Source organism: Eutrigla gurnardus, assembly GCF_963514095.1.
Source record: "Eutrigla gurnardus genome assembly, chromosome: 16".
NCBI lineage: Eukaryota > Metazoa > Chordata > Actinopteri > Perciformes > Triglidae > Eutrigla > Eutrigla gurnardus.
Window position 1 is genome coordinate 19,270,936 of NC_139927.1, and position 20,591 is coordinate 19,291,526.

At 40.0% G+C, this 20,591-nt stretch overlaps 2 protein-coding genes across 6 annotated transcripts in view; one reads left to right on the plus strand and one right to left on the minus strand.

Moving 5' to 3' along the window:
* The window catches only part of senp6a (SUMO specific peptidase 6a), a 35,772-nt gene extending 31,930 nt beyond the window's left edge, over positions 1 to 3,842 (minus strand). For 2 of the 3 annotated variants that reach the window (XM_084031321.1, XM_084031320.1), the window contains exon 1: positions 3,703 to 3,842. In XM_084031321.1, the coding sequence (XP_083887447.1) occupies positions 3,703 to 3,733 (31 nt within the window). In that variant the 5' untranslated portion in view covers positions 3,734 to 3,842. The remainder of the gene's footprint in view (positions 1 to 3,702) is intronic. The other variant, XM_084031322.1, reaches the window with a different exon arrangement.
* Positions 3,843 to 13,403: 9,561 nt separating this feature from the next.
* Positions 13,404 to 20,591, plus strand: part of filip1b (filamin A interacting protein 1b) — a 42,827-nt gene continuing 35,639 nt past the window's right edge. For 2 of the 3 annotated variants that reach the window (XM_084030883.1, XM_084030881.1), the window contains exon 1: positions 13,404 to 13,725. The gene's annotated coding sequence lies outside the window, so the exon portion shown is untranslated. Of the gene's footprint in view, positions 13,755 to 20,591 lie in introns of all 3 variants that reach the window. The other variant, XM_084030882.1, reaches the window with a different exon arrangement.

Genomic DNA, 20,591 nt, shown 5'->3' on the forward strand with positions numbered 1-20,591 from the left:
TTACAGTACAGCAGTGATCCTACAGATGCCTGGCTACAAGATTAACAGTACAAGTCATAAGGAGCAGTAACCCCCATGGAGAAGGAGACTGGAGGCTAAGATCAAGGCAACGCAGAAGTTAGCCAGCTATCAGAGCTACAGAAATGTGCTAGCAAAGAACATGGGAAGTACACCAAACTCTCCATACCAGAGATACAAGATTCTGCCATAATCACGGAAAGAAGAGTCAAAAATATGCCGCGATCGCACCGTTTATAAAGAACTTTGCTTTGCGGCCGGCTTTTTATCTTCGTGGGATCAACGATTTGAGCTCATTAAATCCGCCGGCGGTGCGTGATCGTCTTTTCCGGCTTGCAGGCTCGCTCCGTTCACAAAAAGGCCGGCTCGTCTCGCCTCAGTTGCAGCTCTCTGACGACCTCCGTTGCCGTCTCAGAGGCACGACACCCCCCAATGACGACAAAGCGTGAAAAAGGAGTGATAATCCCGCAACTAAAAGGCAGCATAAAAGGGGCTAGTGTCTGACAGCATTACAGATGTGAATGTAGCAGTTAGCCTGACATTAGCTACAGAGAGCTGAGATGGCGTTACAGATGTGAATGTAGCAGTTAGCCCCGACATTAGCAACAGAGAGCTGTCATGGCGTTACAGATGTGAATGTAGCAGTTAGCCCCAACATTAGCAACAGAGAGCTGTGATGGGGTTACAGATGTGAATGTAGCAGTTAGCCCCGACATTAGCTACAGAGAGCTGTGATGGCGTTACAGATGTGAATGTAGCAGTTAGCCCCAACATTAGCAACAGAGAGCTGTGATGGCGTTACAGATGTGAATGTAGCAGTTAGCTCCAACATTAGCAACAGACAGCTGTGATGACGTTACAGATGTGAATGTAGCAGTTAGCCCTGACATTAGCAACAGAGAGCTGTGATGGCGTTACAGATGTGAATGTAGCAGTTAGCTCCAACATTAGCAACAGACAGCTGTGATGACGTTACAGATGTGAATGTAGCAGTTAGCCCTGACATTAGCAACAGAGAGCTGTGATGGCGTTACAGATGTGAATGTAGCAGTTAGCTCCAACATTAGCAACAGAGAGAGTGATGGCAACACTGTTGAGGCACAAATCTTAAACGTCTGATAGATGTTGATGAGAAAAGTGACTGTTTTCCCAGGAGGTCCTGGATTCTTATTTCTTCTCTAAATCAACTGAAATTTGTGAATCAAATATCAAAAACAACAGATAATAAGTTTCCTTCTTATAAGTCGGGAAACACGGCCCACATTATTTTGGACATAATCTCAGTTCTGCTGTGTTAATCCCAGCGACCTCACAAACTTCACCTATAACAAACAGTTAATGCATGTTATCCGGTTGGCTGCGAGCCCAGTATGTAAACATCAGTTAAACCTCCATCTAGACATTCATTCGTGGCCAAAGCGCAGGCCTTAAAAGCTGCATCTTTTTTTTATGTGCCACAAACCAAATTCAGAGCATCTTGGCCCATTTTCCTCACGGCCTCCATACTTAATGCCTCTGTCCTTCCTGTGCAGCTGCAGAACTGGATTAGCAGACACTGAGGAGATGAGACCGGCAGCAAACAGAAAAATTAAATCTGGTGTCTGTTTTTAGTGAATTATCCTTTTTAAATGAAAAGAAAAATAATCTTCAAAAAGTTCAGAATTCATATATCAGATTATGATCCCGCAGCTTTTATGCTCGACACGTCTCGTTCAATCCTGCACGAGCCAAATTAAGCCTGTTCTAATCTCCTCCAGCTAATACACTGAGTCAACCCCAAAGTCTGCAAGATTCATGCTCCTTTCAGCTTCGTAAATCACAACAAACGCCCTGATGATGTTACTGAGGGGACATTTAGATTCCTGTCCAGCTTTGGTACACTCATTTATTTTACAACAGTTGGATTTCCTGCAGCACAAATCCGTGATAGAGGATCTACACAGACACGATTTATCCAAACAGACTGAAGTGAGAGGCATTTGTGCAGCTGAAAGAGAACTTTGACTCTCACATGATCAAATCCAAACAGCTTGTTGTCGCTCATAACTGCACCTTCACAGGGAAAGTAACTCATCTGTATATGAAACATGCAGGTAATCTACCAACAAACAGGATTCCTCATGCAATCCTGGCAATGCTTTCACCAAAGCTGCATTTTGCAAAATGAGATGCGATTTGATATTTTCAGGGTACTCGCTTTGGCTCAGAGGTGACGACACCAACAGTGAAAGACAACAGTTGCATCTAATAGAGACATCAAATGTCCTAAAATAATAATTGAGATACCTTCGGGTCATTTCACTCAGAATGAGGAACCTTCCTGAGCAAAAAAGACAAAAAAAAAACTATTGGATGGATTTAACTCTCAGCACTTTGTATGTGGCTCTCAGCTCCAAGCTATTTGGATCCTACTGTGAAGACGTAAATCTTAAAACATCACTCAAATAATATATAGTTCAAATGTGTAGTTTTTATTGAACAAAAGGTAGAAAATAGTGCATTTGTTGGGGCCTATTTTCAGTCACTGATTAATCCACATTTGGCTCTGTAGTGAGTATTTGTGGTAGCAGGACGGTGTAGGTGGAGTGAGTCAAAATAAACTACAGTGTGTGTGTTCATGGTAATGAACAGTGCAACAGTGAGGCTCATTGATGTTGTTTTAATAGAGCTCTATGGCTCACAAGAAGAAGAGATATGAGGCTTTGAAACAAACACAATATGTGCTCATTCAAGTAAATATGGGGAGTTATTTTGACATTAAAAACACAGAAAATCACCAGGCATATCTGTTAAATTAATATGGGTTAAAACTAGGAGATTTCTCAAATAAGGTATTGTTTTTACTCATTGCGCAGAAGTAAACTGTATCCTAAAACATACCGCTAAATTCCTGCTGCCCTGTCCTCTTCAAACGGCCACTGAGCAAGGCAGCAATGATGACATATGGCAGGTGGCAGGTGAACCCCTCACTCGGATGTTTTTAAAGCTTTATATTGGCTACATTACGTTTTTAGGTGTGAAGCCTCTAAACTTAAAAAGTTACCTATTGGAGATAGTGAAGACCACCATGAGTGATGACAGTAACAGCGTGAAACACTGGGAACATTTCTGTTTACACTTTCACTGTTAATGATTAGTAAGCTAATAGTCGAAGCTATGAACATAGCATGCTAGTTTCGAGGCTAGCTGGGTGTCACTTAATTGTATTTTTTGTGTTTATTATTAGTGTTGGTGTATTTTGTGTGTTGTGTGGACGTTATTTGGCTAAGTCTAGCAAAAGGCAGGAAGGCCCGTCTCCGCTATCACTACATCCAGCTCCCACATTGCAGAGCCAGCTAACGTCCGCGCTAACGGTGCTAGCTCAGGGCTCGCAAGCCCAAGAATCACTTTGAAATCCAGCGGACCGGACCGCCCTGCCAGTGTTCCGTCTGCCCACCTCCAAGGCCCAAAGGCACTGTCATCGGCCTGCCAGCGCTCATTTCACCCCGGCTAGCTGAGGATGTTATAACAAGCAAGCATTATAGGGCTAACATTAGCTAGCTAGCTCCAACTGTGCTCCACATATTTTGCCCGATTGTGTGGAGACCCAAAAATCTGCCTCAGCAAGCAGGAATCCAGAGCACTGTGTGCGGGTAAAATGGCAGCTGGCCGAATGGAGCAGCGGAGCGGAGTGTCACAGCTTACCTTCGAGGAAAAAACTGCGATTGTGGGCCATGTTTATTCCATGATCCTCCTCAGATGATAGTGTTGCTCATCAGAGACCCGGGGCAGCAGATCGGTTCTATGTAGCTGCCGACTGCTGCTCCGATCCGCCGCGAGGAAAGTTAGCGCACGAACGCACTTCACTGCCGGAAGTCGAACAGCTGTGCCTTCAGAATAAAAGCTGTGACAAGCGCAATCCACACGAACATTTGTTGACAAGATCAGAAGGCTGTGGTGGATGAATTATTCACATATTTTACGTAAATACAATGACTTAAAAAAACATGTTAATATAATCTTGAAAATTTACTGTATTAAAAGTATAATTATGTCCTCGTACTCACATACATATTCTATCATTAATACATCAAAATAATATTACTCATTTTGAACTGTTGATGATTTATTCATGAACTTACTTATTGTTTGACTGTTTGATTTCTAAAGAGAAATGTCATCACAGTTAGCTAAGACAAAGGGACATTTTCACAATGTTATATATATATATATATATATATATATATATATATATATATATATATATATATATATATATATATATATATATATATATATAATTGGTAACTAGAGAGTGTAACAACTTCCAGCAGTTCAATGTATTTACAAGGAAGATAAATAAAGGTTATTTGGGATAAATAAAGGTTATTTATCATCTTAAACTAATACAGTTTAATACAACAGCTCTGCAATAAGTCCTTGCTTCAAGGAAGTTAAAATCTAAAACTATAAGTGTATGTTCCATACATGTATGTTGGGTAAGACATAATATTAGGATTTTAACTGTTTTAAACTGTTGAGTTTTGGCCCAAATAAACATTGTGAAAATGTCACTTTGTCTTAGCTAACTGTGATGATAAATAAATCATCACCAGTTAACAGTTCAAAATTAATGAGTAATATTATTCTAATGATAGAATATGTATGTTAACATAATTATACTTTTAATACTTTAAGTACATTTTCGAGATTATATTAGCATGTTTTTTTAAGTCTCGTATTGAAAATTCTATTGAAGTAAAATATGTGAATAATTCATGTATATATAGGCCTACTCTTTGTTTTATTTTTATTTTGGAGGTCATCTGCGGATCGCGTCAGTTTTTCTTGAATTTGGTGGCCAACTAACCTGCACGGATCTCTGCACGAGCCCGGAGTGTATGTGTACCGTATGTCAACTTTTTATTCCGACACAAACAGAAAAACACGAGCATGACATATTAAAAAAAATACAGCGTCCTTAAAGTAAATATATGTCATATATTAGGATTTATGAGATAATGTAAGGGAAATATAAATTATAAAAAACTATAGAAAACAAAACCCAGCACAAAACGTATGAAACAAAAACACGTAGGCCTACAAATAATTATACAATCGTTTTTAATCCAAATGTGCATATTTTCCTCATATATAATTATTTCTTTTGCTATGATTTATTTATTTGGCATGTGTGCCATAGCAGGACCTATGGTAATTACGGATATATTATTCACTGAATAATGATGAATTATAAGAGAAAGGGGAAGGAGTATCGAGCAACAATGTGGAGGTTATGATCCTCCACTTACATGAAGGGACGATGATCAGAGCTAGATGGCGGTGTTCCTCATTACAATGAGAAGAATAATCACCATCATGATGTCACCGCTGACAATTTACACTGGATGGACTGCACATAAGAGTTATTTTAAACTCCTGATATCCTAAAATATTTTAGATTATATGTTAATAATTTAGATGCACTATACTCTTGTTTTATTTATTATTTGTTATGATCAGATGATAATGTTGTTATGAAGGGCTTCAACTAACAGTTATTTCCATTATCAAGTAATCTGTTAATCACCAAGTCTCTAAAATGTATAAAGGTAAATAATGACCAATATGTTGGCTGATATCAAATATCAGGACATGCTGAAAAAATGAATTAAACCTGCTGAGAGATGCAGTTTTCTTTGCTCCTTTTAAATTATTTTTGTACATTTAATGTCCATTGAAAAGTATTTAATCATCAGTATAAATTCAGTTGTTTAGTCCATAAGAGTTAAAAGGGCCGTAATAAATCGCAGAGCCCGAGGTGACGTCTTCAAATTGCTTGAAAAGTCTTAAACCTAAATATATTCAGTTTACGATGATATCAAGCCGAGCAGCTGGAAACAGCAAAGGTTTTTGCTTCATAAATGAGTAACAATACAGTTTTTAGCACCAAAGTTTTCAACCAATGTAAATACCGGTTGTTTTGTGTTATTAGTTGTGGTAACGAGGACCTGTAATCACTCTAAAATTGATGGAAGATTGATGTCATTCAAATGCAATGCAAAGCTATACTTACTGATAATAACCGTGTTGTCATGGTTATAAAGAGCCTTTCATCTGAGACACATTAGTGCTCAGATTAAACAGACGAGATACAATGCGTCAGTTAATGAGCTTTAGAGGAGTCGCTTTGTGTGTTCTTGAAGAAGAAGTGGACGTAGTCATGGTGACGTCACCCGGTGGTTTGTGGGTGCTGTTTTGAAGCCTCGAGTTCTGCATTTTGGCCGTCTCCATCTTATTTGCAATCAGTGAAGGAAGTGACCATATTTGGACTACGGATGAGCGATGGGTGGATCTGATGAACACAGGTGGCAGAACGGCACACCGAGCAGCAACCTTACTGGATCTGGATCCATCTGGATTCTGGTGTAAAGCTCAAAACAAAGTTAGGTTCATAATTCAAGGTCAACTTTACAGCTAAGTCATCTTAGTAGCCATTGGTAGCGACGGTCATGAGGGTGCGGTAGCAACCTGTCAATCACGAAGTAGCCCCGCCCTAAAGCATCCCCTGCTTAATGGTCTATTTGTCTCTGAATGGACCATCGTTTACTAAATGAACATCATGCTGGAGTGAAGAAGACTTGAAACTAGAGATTGAGACCATAAACTCATGTTTACAACATTTACGAGTGAGAAGTTTGATCATTTTCTCTGAGACTTCCATGCAATCAGAGAGGAGTCGCCCTCTGATGGCCAGTAGAGATAATGCAAGTTGAATGTACTTTAACGTTGGCTTCACATTTCAGAACCGGAGGTTGCTGCCTGGTCGGAACCTGTCTAGATAATTAGCGAAGCTAATTGCTTCCTGGTTCTACCTCCACACTGAACACTCTGACATGAGATTGCTGTCCATGTTCTCTTCCAACTCTTGGAAAGAAAGGAAATAAGCATTTATTTCCACAATGTTTGATGGGGGGTGGGGGGTGGTGATTGTGTTATTAATTAACCAGCCATCAATAATTTCTTTATTATATTATTTTTCTTAAATATTTTGTATAGATATATATTATCTATTAATATTGTTTATTGGCGTCCTCTCTTCTCCTCTCCACTGCTCTCTAGTCATCTCTTTTCCTGTTCCCTGTTCTGCTCTCCTTTCATCTTATCCTTACATAACTTCTCACATTCTAGTTTTCCACGTTTTTAACATATGTGGAAAAAGAGACAGACAGTGTTGGACATTTGGTTACCGACCCACAGCAGCCGTGCAGCAGCTTCTGCTGCTGAACTGCACCAAACACCACACAAACCACAGGAAGAACAGCAGCAGCCTGCCTCCTCCGTATACCGCCACTAATAATGGTCATTTGTTACCTTTAGTTAGAATTATGATTAGGCTACAGTTGCTCATTATTATTTTGAATGACAGTGCGTGGTGGCCTGTCGTGAAGCATTGATAAAATGTATATACTGTATATATCTATATAGAGATAAATAAACATTATAATTAGGGCCTTGGTTTGCGTGCTGCCTCAGAGGAGAACACGGCACAGTTTCCACAAGTCCATAATAATTCTCAGTGAAATGTGCAGAGATGCAGGAACAGCTCATTAGGGTGAATTGAGTCATGGCTCTCACCTCCGAGAAAGCATGAGATGATTATTATCACCCAGTATAGTTCCCTCTTTCATCTGCAGAGGTTCAACTAAATGCAGAATAGCAGATAACACAGGAGCTGCTTGGTGAGTGTGTGAGTGCAGGAGGAAGTCGGGAACGAGTGAATGAACATCAATTCTTTTTCTGTTTTTAGCGACATGAGTCAATGGACGTTGTCTGTTGTTTAAGTTCACCACTTTGGTCCAGACTGAAATATCTCGATAAATATTGGTTGGATTAGCATGAAGTTTTGTAGAGATAATCCCACGAAAGTTTCCTGTCAACTATCTATGTTCCCCAGATGATGAATCCTCCTGATATTGGTGATCCTCTGACTTTTCCTCTCATCAAATGAGAGGGCCAACTTTTTAATTCTTTACTGAAACATCTCAACAACATTTGGATGAATTGCTGTTACATTTGTTTCACATATTCATAGTCCTCAGAGGATGAATTGTATTAACATTGGTTGGTGACTTATTCTCTCGGGCCACCCAGAGGTTAACATTGAGTTCTTTATTGAAATATCATTGTTTATTTGAAATCATTTAAATACTGTTATAACTTTGAAAATCCTCTGCATGATTATTAAAAGTAATCAAGAGGATCTCGCAAGCAGTGATTTTATACTTATAGGTACAAATTAGGGACCATTTTGATTACCAGAAAAATATTTATAATATCCCCAGATTATAAATAGTGATATTGCATCATTATGAGTATCACTAATAAGCTTGTATAGGTGGAGCTAATATCACGTATATCCTGTAAAAATACAACATCGTTTATTGGTTTATTTATATTTTGTAACTAAAACTGTCAAAGACATGTAATGCAGGGAAAGAAAAAGTATATATAAAGTATGATATTTGACTCCAAAATGTAGTTGCATAGAAGTATAAAGTATACAAAATGGAAATATTAAAAAAGCAGAGAGCCATGTTTAAAAGCTATAAAAATAATTAGCAAGGCGACTTTGAGCGAACATTTAGCAGGTAAAATGTTATTAACACTTGTTTACAGTGTCATATTAACAGAAACACCAAAGCCAAAAATCTTTAAATTCTAAACATGGTAGCTTTAATGAACAAAAATGTTTTTGAGTTTGGTTTAATGACCCCCCCCCAAAAAAAAAAAAAAACCTTACCTATAGCACTCTGATCGTAGCACTGTTGCTCTTGAACTACTACTTTACTCAGACGAGGATCTAACACTTGTTCTATTTTTAGCTCTTACTTTATCGGCAATGATACGTTGTGGTTTCTTTGTTTCCTTCTTTTGACAAATGTACTTATTGTAAGTCGCTTTGGACAAAAGCGTCTGCTAAATGACCTAAATGTAATGTAATGACAGGAGAGAAGTTAGACAACAAGCTGTGTGTTTGCAGGAAATGGACGAGTTGACCCGTTGACCTCCTGTCAGTGTGTGTAGGTGTGTGAATGTGTCGCCGTCCAACATCTGTTTTATTTCTTGGTGAGATGATGATGTGAGAGTGAGACTTCATATTAGTAATATTTCCAGGAAGAAGTGAAAACTGCAGGACATGATGGCATGAGACTCTCACTAATTTGTTTTATGACATGATGTGATTATTTTTTAAGTGCTAACATATTTAGAAAATTCCTGGACTATGTGGATTCATGAAAATGTCCTGGTCAGACCTCTGCATGATGAGCAGGAGTGACATGCGACACCACAAGCTGACCATAACGGCAGCTGTGTTGTGTCAGCAGGATGTCACACTTTGTAAAAGCACAGAGCTCAAATTCTCACTGTTTTCTCATTTATAACGCTCATTTTTATTAGGAACAAATGTTCTCGCATTTATAGCCATGGATAAATCATTTAGGGTTTGAAAAGTCTTGCCTGGCACTCGCCCGCTCCAGCTTCAGTTAAAACTGCTGAGAAAGTAAAGTAGAAACAATGAATAAAGAGAAAATTAGCGAGCACCCACAACCGCTCATTTACACAGCTGAGCCGCACTAAAACTGAGCCGGAGAACGTCACAACGTGGAAAAACTGACAATAATAACCCACACATGGTTTATTAATTATATTACAAACCTGTTTCTTGCAGATGACGTTTCTTATGCTGTACTTTTTTTTTTTTACATATGTTGTTTTTATACTGTAGGCGCAGTGTGTAGTGCCACCTGCTCTGAACAAGGGGGCAGCATTTCACCTCTGGGTCCATACAATCTACACTGACAGTCAGCACTAGTCAACAATACGTTAAATTCCAAAGCTGGGAGAGGGTCTACATTGAGGCCGCTTCCCAGTTGGATATGCCTGGAACACCTCTATCAGGAGGCATCCAGGAGGCATCCTGATCAGATGCCTGAACCACCTCATCTGGCTCCTTCCAATGTGAAGGAGCAGCGGCTCTACTCCAAATTCACTCTGGTTGTCTGAGCTCCTCACCCATCTCTGAAGCCGAACCCACACAACCTATGGAGGAAGCTCATTTCAGCCCGCATCACTCCTCAACAAACCACCTCTCCATCTCACGATCCATTTTACCCTCACTCATGACCAAGACCCCAAGATACTTCAACTCCTTTGCTGGGGGCAGTGACTCCCAACCCAGAGGATGCAGTCCATCGGTTTCTGGCAGAGCTCCATGGCCTCAGACTTGGAGGTACTGACCCTCATCCCAAATGCTTCACACTCGGCTGCAAGCCACTGCTGTACGCACTGCAGATCACATTCTGAAGGAGCCAACAGAATCACATCATCTGCAAATTGCAGGGTCGCAATTCGGAGGTCCCTAAAATGGACACTCTCCTCAATGAGGATGTGCCATGAAATCCTGTCCATGAAAATCCCAAACAGGATTATTGACAACCCCGCTGAAGCCAACACCCACTGGGAATGTCGATTTAGTGCCGAAAATATGGACACAGCTCTCACTTTGGTTATACAAGGACCGGATAGCTCATTGCTATCCCGTATTCCCGCAGTACCCCCCACAAGGGACACAATCATATGCCTTCTCCAAGTCCACAAAACAACATATAGATTGAATTAGCAAAATCCCATCCCTGTCCAACAGACCAGCAAGGCTAAAAAGCTGGTGACCGGCAGGATGAAATCTGCATTGTTGCTCCTGTACCCGAGGTTTGGCGATTTTGACGATAATTTGAGCACACCCTCCAGTCCCCCTTTCAAAAATAGAAACCACCGTCCCGGTCTGGCAATAGGTACTGTCCCAGAATCCCATGCAAATATGAAGTGGCGTGTCAACCAAGACACCCAACAATGTCCAGAACCCTCAGCATCTCAGGGAAAATCTCATCCACCCCCGGCCTTGCTACCGAGGAGCTTTTTGACTACTTTGGTGATCTCTGCCAGAGATAGGGCTAGCCTTGCCCAGTCTTCCAACTCTGTCTCCTCTGAGGATGTCTTGATCAGGAGTTCTTCAAAGTGTTCTCTCTACCCCTTGACAGTATCCCCAGTCGGGGTCCACAGTTCCCCTCCATTGCTAAACACAGCTTGAGACAAGCCTTTCTTTCCCTTTCTGAGTCCTCGGTTTGACAGAACTTCCTTAAAGTGTAAGTTTGGCGGAAATTGAAAATAAAGCTATTTTCTGAATGAAAATATATCAACTAAGCCGTGGAGGAAGTAATTTTCGCTCATCACGCAGTTCAGAGCTAGCACGGGTGGAAGCTAGAGTCCAAAATCGCAAACAGTGGGTTAGCATGGGGCCAACAGCCACACTCTTTCAAAATCGCATTTTTAAACCACTAACATTGCTCAAAACAGCGCCAAACCTCGTCAGCAGCTTGCTCTGGGTGTCTACACATAAAACGAAGCACCAACAACTCAGTTCATGAACCCGAAGTTTATAACAGAAGACAGTTAAGAACACTCACCAATTCTACCCCTGCCAGCTCCTCGCGAAGGATAGTCCGTAAGTGTCGATTACCGAACGCAATGCAAAAGTGAAAGTGAAACTGAAGATTTCGCCCAGAATAAAACGAGTATACTTTTAAATTAGTGGCAGTTTGGCCAAATATAAGTTAATAACGGTGGGTAAAAACGTCGGGATAGTTTGTATACACTTCCAATCAGTTCAAGACAGCAGCCTTATCTGAAGCACATACATGTCACGCGAGATCTCACACGGGAACACGAGAGCTGCGTTCGGTAATCGACACTTACGGACTATCCTTCGCGAGGAGCTGGCAGGGGTAGAATTGGTGAGTGTTCTTAACTGTCTTCTGTTATAAACTTCGGGTTCATGAACTGAGTTGTTGGTGCTTCGTTTTATGTGTAGACACCCAGAGCTAGCTGCTGACGAGGTTTGGCGCTGTTTTGAGCAATGTTAGTGGTTTAAAAATGCGATTTTGAAAGCGTGTGGCTGTTGGCCCCATGCTAACCCACTGTTTGCGATTTTGGACTCTAGCTTCCGCCCGTGCTAGCTCTGAACTGCGTGATGAGCGAAAATTACTTCCTCCATGGCTTAGTTGATATATTTTCATTCAGAAAATAGCTTTATTTTCAATTTCCGCCAAACTTACACTTTAAGGCCAACCGAAAGTCCTTCTCCATAGCCTTCCCGAACTACCCCACACCCTGATGTTTGCTTCAGAAACTACCACATCCGTAAATATGGTGCCAAGTCAACATAAACAGGACTGTAGCTGAATACATTAAGATAAACCTGTTGGAAGAAACCTGACTTCCTACAATTATTCACCAAATAAATCCAAGGTTTAACCTTCATGGAATAATTTTATGTTCACAGAAATCCCTGAGTTAGACAACACAATAACACAAACATTCAGAAATTCTACCCTACAGTTATGTTACTGTTATCTTTTTTTTTACTATGTCAGACAACTTTTAAAAGTGTTGTGATTGATGTTGTTTGTATTTTTCTAATCTTGAATTAAAAAATTCTGCCTGGGTATCGGTATCGACTTTTGAAGTTGAAAATCATTAATTTATGGCGACTCTTGAGTCGTATCAGTATGAGCCTGAAACTCACAAAAGCCAGAGTTCTATCAGCCAATCGCTGACCTTCTTTATAGTTTGGTTCCGCCCTCTGAGCTGCCAATCACAACAGAGCCAAGACAGCCATTGAGCTGAATGATATTACACCTGGAAAATACGTTTTTTACTTTACTTTATTTGTAGAATTGTGGTCTATTCATCTAGTTTTATTACACACCTTTTCTACTATTACCATTCTTGTTGCTTTTATTTTTATTTTAGAACATTGTTATAATTATTATTATTTTATTGTCTTGGGTGTTTTTGTTTTGGTGTCAAATTGCTGAATTGCTTTTGTTGTTTTTTATCTTCCACACTTGTTCTCTTGCATTTTGGGCTTATCAGTCACTTTGAACTGCACTAACCTATATTTGTTGAGTTTATTTGAATGATTTATTCATTGATTGTCCTGATCCAAATTAAAACATCACCACAATCAACCTCTGTTATTAAAAATAGCATGCAGCTCATGCAGCCTGGATCAGTTACTGTTTGTACAGCCGCATTACTGGAAATGGAAGTTTGATTTCCATTTAAAACAAATGTAATCTGATTTGAAACGAATAAAGAATACATTTGTGGCTTTGAGAAATAGAAAACAAAACAACCTGCTTTACCAAAGTAACACAAGTCAAACCAACACGAGCCGAGTCGAGCCAAGCCAAGCCCCTGGCTGTGAGCAGGAGGAGCCATGCTGCTGGACTGGCTGATAGCTCAGCTGTTGGGGGTTTGTTAAAGCCTCAGTCAGTCAGTCAGTTCAGCTGCTAACACAGACTGAGAGCACATGTTAAATATAGAGCATACGCTCACTCCTCACCACAAACAAAGTGGCTGAAGAAGGAAGTAGTCCAGCTGAAAGAAAGAGTCTCCCTGTCTCTCTACTTCACGCCGCTCTGTTGCTGAGCCTCCAACTCTGGCAAGAGAAGAAGAAAAAGTGCAGAAGAAGAAACTAAAGAGGAGCGCTGAGGAAGGGAGACGTTTCAGAAACACAGTGATGTTGTGAGAGCCGTCAGTGAACGCATCACTGAGGACTGGAGTCTCTTTGGGGATTGAACAGCTGTGACCTGCTGAGACCAGGTGAGACAAAGTGATGTCATCACTAGCAGGTGTGTGTTTAACTGTGACACTCGATTAATGAATGCTTGAAAAGGTTATAAAACAACATATGTTTGACAATATACACTTAAAAATACTCAAATCCTGATTTTAAAGTCTGGAAATAAAGAAAAAATCTCATAAATTCAATCAATAATATAAACATGAAAGTGGATGCATAAAATAAAAAGAATATTATCTGACGGGGATGATATCAGTGAGGTGAGGTGATTTGTCAATTAATAGAATTTTGATAATTGATTAAATCATTTCACAAAGGACAAACATATATTATCTGATGGCAACTTTAAATTGAAGAATTTCGGTGGGAAAAATTCTAAGATGTCTTATTATCAGCAAAATATACTGTAGTATCAAAAGTATTGTGCTGATCTGCAGTCAGAATGACGCCTATCAGTGTAATATTATTATATATTCAGTATTATAATATTGGATCACTTTTACTGAGGCGTTAAAGTGAAAGCAGGATATCTTGTGCTTTGTTGGGCAGTTTGATTTAAAAATATCTAAAGTAACAATATCTGTGATAGAAATAGATTGTAATAAAGAAACACTGTACTCAAGTACACATAAGTACACTACTTGAGTGATTGTACTTGGTTACATTGAGCAGTGGAAATATTTGACCAGAATGGTTACAAATGATTATTTCTTGTCCGTGTTTTTCACGTTTGTTACTCAGCCATTCTTCTTGAGGTATATTTGTGTTCATACATTTTTATGACAAACTACTGGCTCTCACCAAACTCACATCACACATTAGTTTAGTAACGCTGTAAAACATAAACTGCTGTAATCATCTTGAGGCCCCGTCTTGTAGAGTTAGTTCTCCAATATTTAAGTTTACATATAAGTGTGATAAATGTTCGGAGAGACGCCTGAGATTTACTGGAATGAAGCTTCATACTGACTCATGAATGCAGCGGCTGTGAGACGCTCACACAGTGACTCAGCGAGTTATGACTCCTTTCATTCACAGCCCAGTAAATGCTTGTTTCAGGAAGTGGTATACATTAGACGCCATTAATTTAATAGATCTTTTACCAGAGTACTTACGCGCTGCCCTCAGGGGGGGAGCTGCTTTTAGTGATAAACTGCAGGAAAGCGAGTGGAGGCGACGCAACGGAGGAAACAGCAGCCTTTTGTGATTTGGTGATTATCATTTGTCTGTCTTTAAAAACCGATACAAAGCATTGTTGGAAAATAAACCCATTTCATGATGCTGGGCACTGTGGTTAAAGTTTGGTTAGGATGAAGGAAACACCGTGGGTTAAAATGAGTACTTTGTTATGATTATGTCATCATGGTTACAATAATAAGCCTCAGCAGAGTCAAGTCTCAAATGGTTTTTAGAGTAAAACATTCTCTTTCTGCTTTTTGTTACAGTTCAGCTCATCAGGGAATCACAAAGATATAAAGAGATGCTGTTGTTCTCCAAGATATTCATGTTCCCCTCAGGATGAATTATAATTATATCATTATAACTCATACTTTGGTAATCCCTGGATTTTATCCGATATATTGTATACAATCTTTGCAATTTGACTGATGTTTGGTGTTTTTTGATGAACATCAACAAATGTCACAAATAGAAAGCGTTCATCCCCCGGGACCATGAATGTCCAGAGCCAGTTTGTCCTAAAGGTGGTGCTGGAGAAAAGATAACTATGATCAGAACCAGCCTCCCAGGAAGTATTACATTACCACTTTTATTCATCAGTTAGTCTCTTTATACATGTAGTGCTCTCATTGACAGAGTGACTGTAGATAACTAAACCACAGACTGGGCTGTGGTTCAGTGTTTTGCTCAAAGGCACTGATGTCTGCTGTCAGAATTGAACCTGTGACCTCTCAAAGTCAGGACAGTCTGTCTTCTGTTCTCTACTGTTCTATTTAAATATGGAAAATGTGCCCCATTTGATTTACTTGAAATCCAAACAGTAAACAGAGGTGCTCTTTGGCTCGACCTCCTCTCTGTTATCGTACCCAGCATGCTTTGCCCTGCCCAGATCTCCTGGGACCGTTGTCTCCATTAATAGCTTTTTTCCCTCCACATTATTTTGAATCCTTTTTCGTCTGAGGCAGATATGTGAAGGAAGGGGTCATTTGAACAGAACGCTCAGATTCTTCATTGTACGTCATTAAGATCAAGATTTTATTTGAGGTTGAAACATATTTCGAGCTCAAATTAATCAACAGGTTTCTGTAAAATGTGATGAGCAGGCTCCGAGCCAACAGGCCGCTGATTAGGTTCTGGTGATGATCCAGATCAGAGATTTTCCAAGGGTCAACATATCAGTTTCACTTAAAACGTTCCAGGATGTGAACAGATATGATGTGTTTGGGTGTATCCAGCTGCTGATCACCGCCAATCACTCTCCCCTTTAAATCATGTTTGGATGGTCACGTTGGTCTTTTGCTCGGCACAAAGCAAGTTATCTCAGCAGACACCAGCATTAATATTTCATGATCCCCGCAGAATTATGGCTCTCCTTTGGCGACTTCCTGACATTTTGTCGGTCTCTCCAGGACACTTACGTAATCTTTACTCCTCGCCAGTAAAACTAGTCAGAAAGCGGTCTGTGGAAGAAAAGACAGGGATGAGATGAGATAAGATAAGTTGGGATAAGATAAGATAGTATGAGGTGAATTGATGTTGGACAAGATGACATGAGATATATTGGGATAAGATGAAATAAATTAAGACGAGATGGAAGATGAGATGAGATGAGATGAGTTAAATTGGGATGAGATAAGATGAAATAAGATAACTTTACTTATTCTGAAGGAAATTGTTGTGTGCAGCATTTGCAGCACAATGAAAATATGAAGAACGCAAATAAACAAAATAAAGGTTATAAATAAGGTGCAAAAACATCCCCATCATGCCGAGAGACACTGAAATTGCCTGCTGTTCTAGTTTTTTTTATTAGCAGGTCTAATCTCCTGCAGATATTCAGATGGGTGGAGATCAGGTGACTGTGAATGCCATCTGCATTCACAAAACACGAAGTAGCAACAAATAAAGACATACTGTAGGTATCATATCAAACTGTTGCTGATTATGACTTTGACCACTCATTGAGCTTCAGTTGGGAACAGTGACGCTGTGTCGTCCAGCTGATAAGACGGGGGCCATGAGATCATTCTGCTAATTCAGATCACTAACCTCTGTGGGAGGTGTATGGGGGAGGGGGGTTGGTTTCATAACAGCGACATGTTCCCATGACAGCGTAACAGGGAGTACTGCGTTTGTTTGGGCCAGTTCTCTATCCTGAACGACGCAAACGGCTGATAATATCATGATGGATCACGCTTGCGTTGGAGGTTCTCTCAGCTCAATGAGACAATGGTGTGTGGGGGGGGGTCACCATGCTTATTATTTTCATTTTGAACACATCATTATTACTTGACTGTCACTACCACAGGACATGTGGGCAGTAACTCCTCCATCTTCTTTTCCAGAAGAGTGTTTCCATGTATGTGATGCAGTACATCTACACACATACACATACACCCGTCTACCCACACACAGCCGACATACATGTGTGGACTTCTACTTCAGTCTGTCAGCAATTATCCTACAAATTTCCAACTCACACGCCATTAAAAACATAACTTCATGCATAAGAAACAGGAGCATAAAACGCTCGTGGAGTCACACTAGTCTGCTCACGTTGGCGTTATGAGTTGGATTCATTTTTCCCAAATCTGATCAAATTTTTTGGGCCACCGTGTTTATTTGATTAACATAATTCATGCTACAATGCTGTATTGAAGAAGACTTGAAACAAGAGAGAAGTGGGGTCGTTTTCTCATAGACTTCTAACATTTAGAGAGAGGAGTCGCCCCCTGGTGGCCAGTAGAAAGAATGAGGCACTTCTGCATGGGCTTCACTTTTCAGAACTGGAGGTTTCTGCCTGGGCTCAACTTTTTTTTAACTCTTGCAAGTAAGGTTCTACTTTTATTACAACTAATCAAAAAGAAAATAAGAAAATGACATATTCCAGGAATGCATGCTCTGCAGCTGCTAATTAGCCTGAATTTAGCAGATTCCTCTCTTTTTTTTGTTCCATATTATGAACATTTATTTTCAGATTTAATGTGAACCTATTCAGTGATATGAGAGATTTCATGCCTCGATTACCAATTATAACTGTCTCAATGGGTGGCTGTGATAGTGAGTCCAGTCTTATTCTTCCCTCATGAGTCATTGAGTTAATGAGTTTCCTGGTGAGTTGACCACAAACTGCTTGAGATTCATCAGCGTAATAGCTTATAAAAACGTAAATATGACGTAAAATGAGCAGCGGTCAAAGCCTCTGTTTCTCTCATGATATCCTGCCCACTCTCTCACCCTCACTCCTCTCTCTGCTTCCAGAGTTTATGCGGGAAGTGACTTCATGCTCATTCCATTTGAAAGGCATGTGGGACTTGGCTGCCGCTCGGCTGCATGTCGGGAGTGATGTCAGCTTTCTGGACTGGACAGCGCTGATTAGAGCTGTTGCACAAACCGCTGGCAGGATAAAACCCTGCCTTGTCTCGGCCCACGAGCTTCTCCCCGGTGACTGACGTGGTCTGGGAATGTGTTTAAGCAAGAGTTTTATGTTGGGTGCAACAGAAAGTGTCTCAGCTGTCCTGGTTAATTAAAGGTGTCATAATGGGACATTTAGCTGTAGAAATGACAAAAAAAACAGTTGTATTGCATGTATGATTTCTATTTCCGTGGCAGCCTCTTCTCAGCCCTGCTGCTCACTCATCAGTGGAGCCTTAAGACCTCCATATAAGGTGGAGGTAATGAGGACAGAGTCGCTGCAGGCAAAGCCAGAGCTTGTCTGCACCCTGATTCTCTATATAAACCGGTATCTCGTGACATTAAAACAACGATGCTACCTCGGAAACCTGGAAGCTGCTGGTGATTCACTTCTTCCCCGAGGAGAGTTTCAAACTGTTGAAATTCCGTTTAGCTGTCAGTACGTGTAAAGTGTGATAACTTGGTCGAATATGGTACACATTTAACAAAACTAATGAAGGATCAGAATAAACACATGCACTCTTGTTAGAATGGGTTTCACCGTATCATGTAAAAAATGTGAAACAGCACCGTTTTCTTGTCAAAACTGCATCAGATTTGTAGTCATTTAGACTGTAAACTAAATTCATGGATGGGTAAAAAAAACAGAACACAAGAATAGTTTCTTTAAGGTGACATTAGTCATATTTGTGATGTGTTTTCTGTTGTTTTGTTATACCGTTTACATAATTGAAGTTACTGAAGCCCAACCTAACTAAGTGGCATTATGTGTTTTTGTTTGCATTCCAAACGTTAACATCTGGTTGTAAAAAGAAGTCTGATTGCATGGAAGTCTATGAGAAAATGACTCTACTTCTCACTTGATTTGTTACCTCAGTAAAGATTGTAAACATGAGTTTAGGGTCTGAGTCTCTTCGTCACCGGTCAGACTGAAACCTGTTTTATGGTGTGACAACACTATGGTTTGGTTTGGTTAGGTTTGGAGACGAATACAGCTTGGTGAGGTTTTGGGAAAGGCCGCGGTTTGAGTTAAAATTACTACTTTGTTGATGTCAGGCCCCTTCGTCACCATGGTAACAATAATAACCACGTGATTATAGTTAGAGAACATCAGTCCAATGTAACAAACATGTCGGTGTAACTTTTTTTTTAATGTATCACTGAAAGTTTGGGAGATGAATGAAATAAAAATATGTGTAGGCCTATTCCTAAATGATACCGCCCCCTTATGGTGGACATGGTTAGTAGCGCTCCTCAGACTAGAAATTGCAAAAATAAATTGAGGAACAATGACGTCGTCATGTAGTCCACCAGAAGTATATTTTCCAAAGCTCAGCAGATTTATTTCCATAATTCTGCAGAAAATATTTCTGTGTCTGTATATATATCATTCCAGCCATATTTGTACACATACAGAGGCCCAAGTCCAAAAGAAGAAACAAAAATAGTTAATAATGCACCCTGAAAATGTCACATTTTTATACGTTTTTTTGCTTCACATAAACTTAAAATAATGTTCAATAAATCTTGTCAAGTTGATATGTGTGAGAGGAAAATAAAGAGGTCACCTTCACCTCTTAATGGTGAACTTAACATGAGAAATGTAACGGTAACTAATCTTATAAACTTGTGAGCTATATTGACGATGTTCCATCTTTAATCTCTTTTACTGACGTGGTTTGGTCTCGTGCCCTCCCTGCAGGCTTTTACTGACCAGCACCCATTATAATTGTTCTATTCTGGAGGTTGTGTGCTAAAGATCGTAATGTGAGCCTGTAGTGACATTCAAGCTTCAACCCTAAGTGTCACTATTTCAAGCACAGGGTGCTTGATAGACTGATATTAGTCGGTCAAGCACTGTACAGTATATTGATGCCTGCAATGTCGAGTGGTTTTCCACAGAATCATAACGCGACCCACGCTGATGCCAGAAAAATCTGCTGCGTTCTTAATGTGCAACCTGGTACAGAAGTAGAGTGCTTTTGTGGATAATAAATATGCATGTGAAGTACCAAAGTGAAGGAAATGCAGGAGAGTTGTGCAAAGATTCACTGAGCTGGTCAGGCCTGTAAACAGCTTGTGTGGATCACTCGTGCATTTAGTGGGAAACAGAAAGGATCTCTAGTCTGTAGCTGGAACATGTTCACGTTTGTTTTAGCCATGCTAGCAATGTCAGTCGAGGTGGTGAAACATCCCAACAATTTGAGATGAAATGTTGAACTAAATATTCCTGTTCCCCAGAGGATGAATACTAGAAACAAAATAGGAGTAGAAGAGACATTCCCATTCAAAT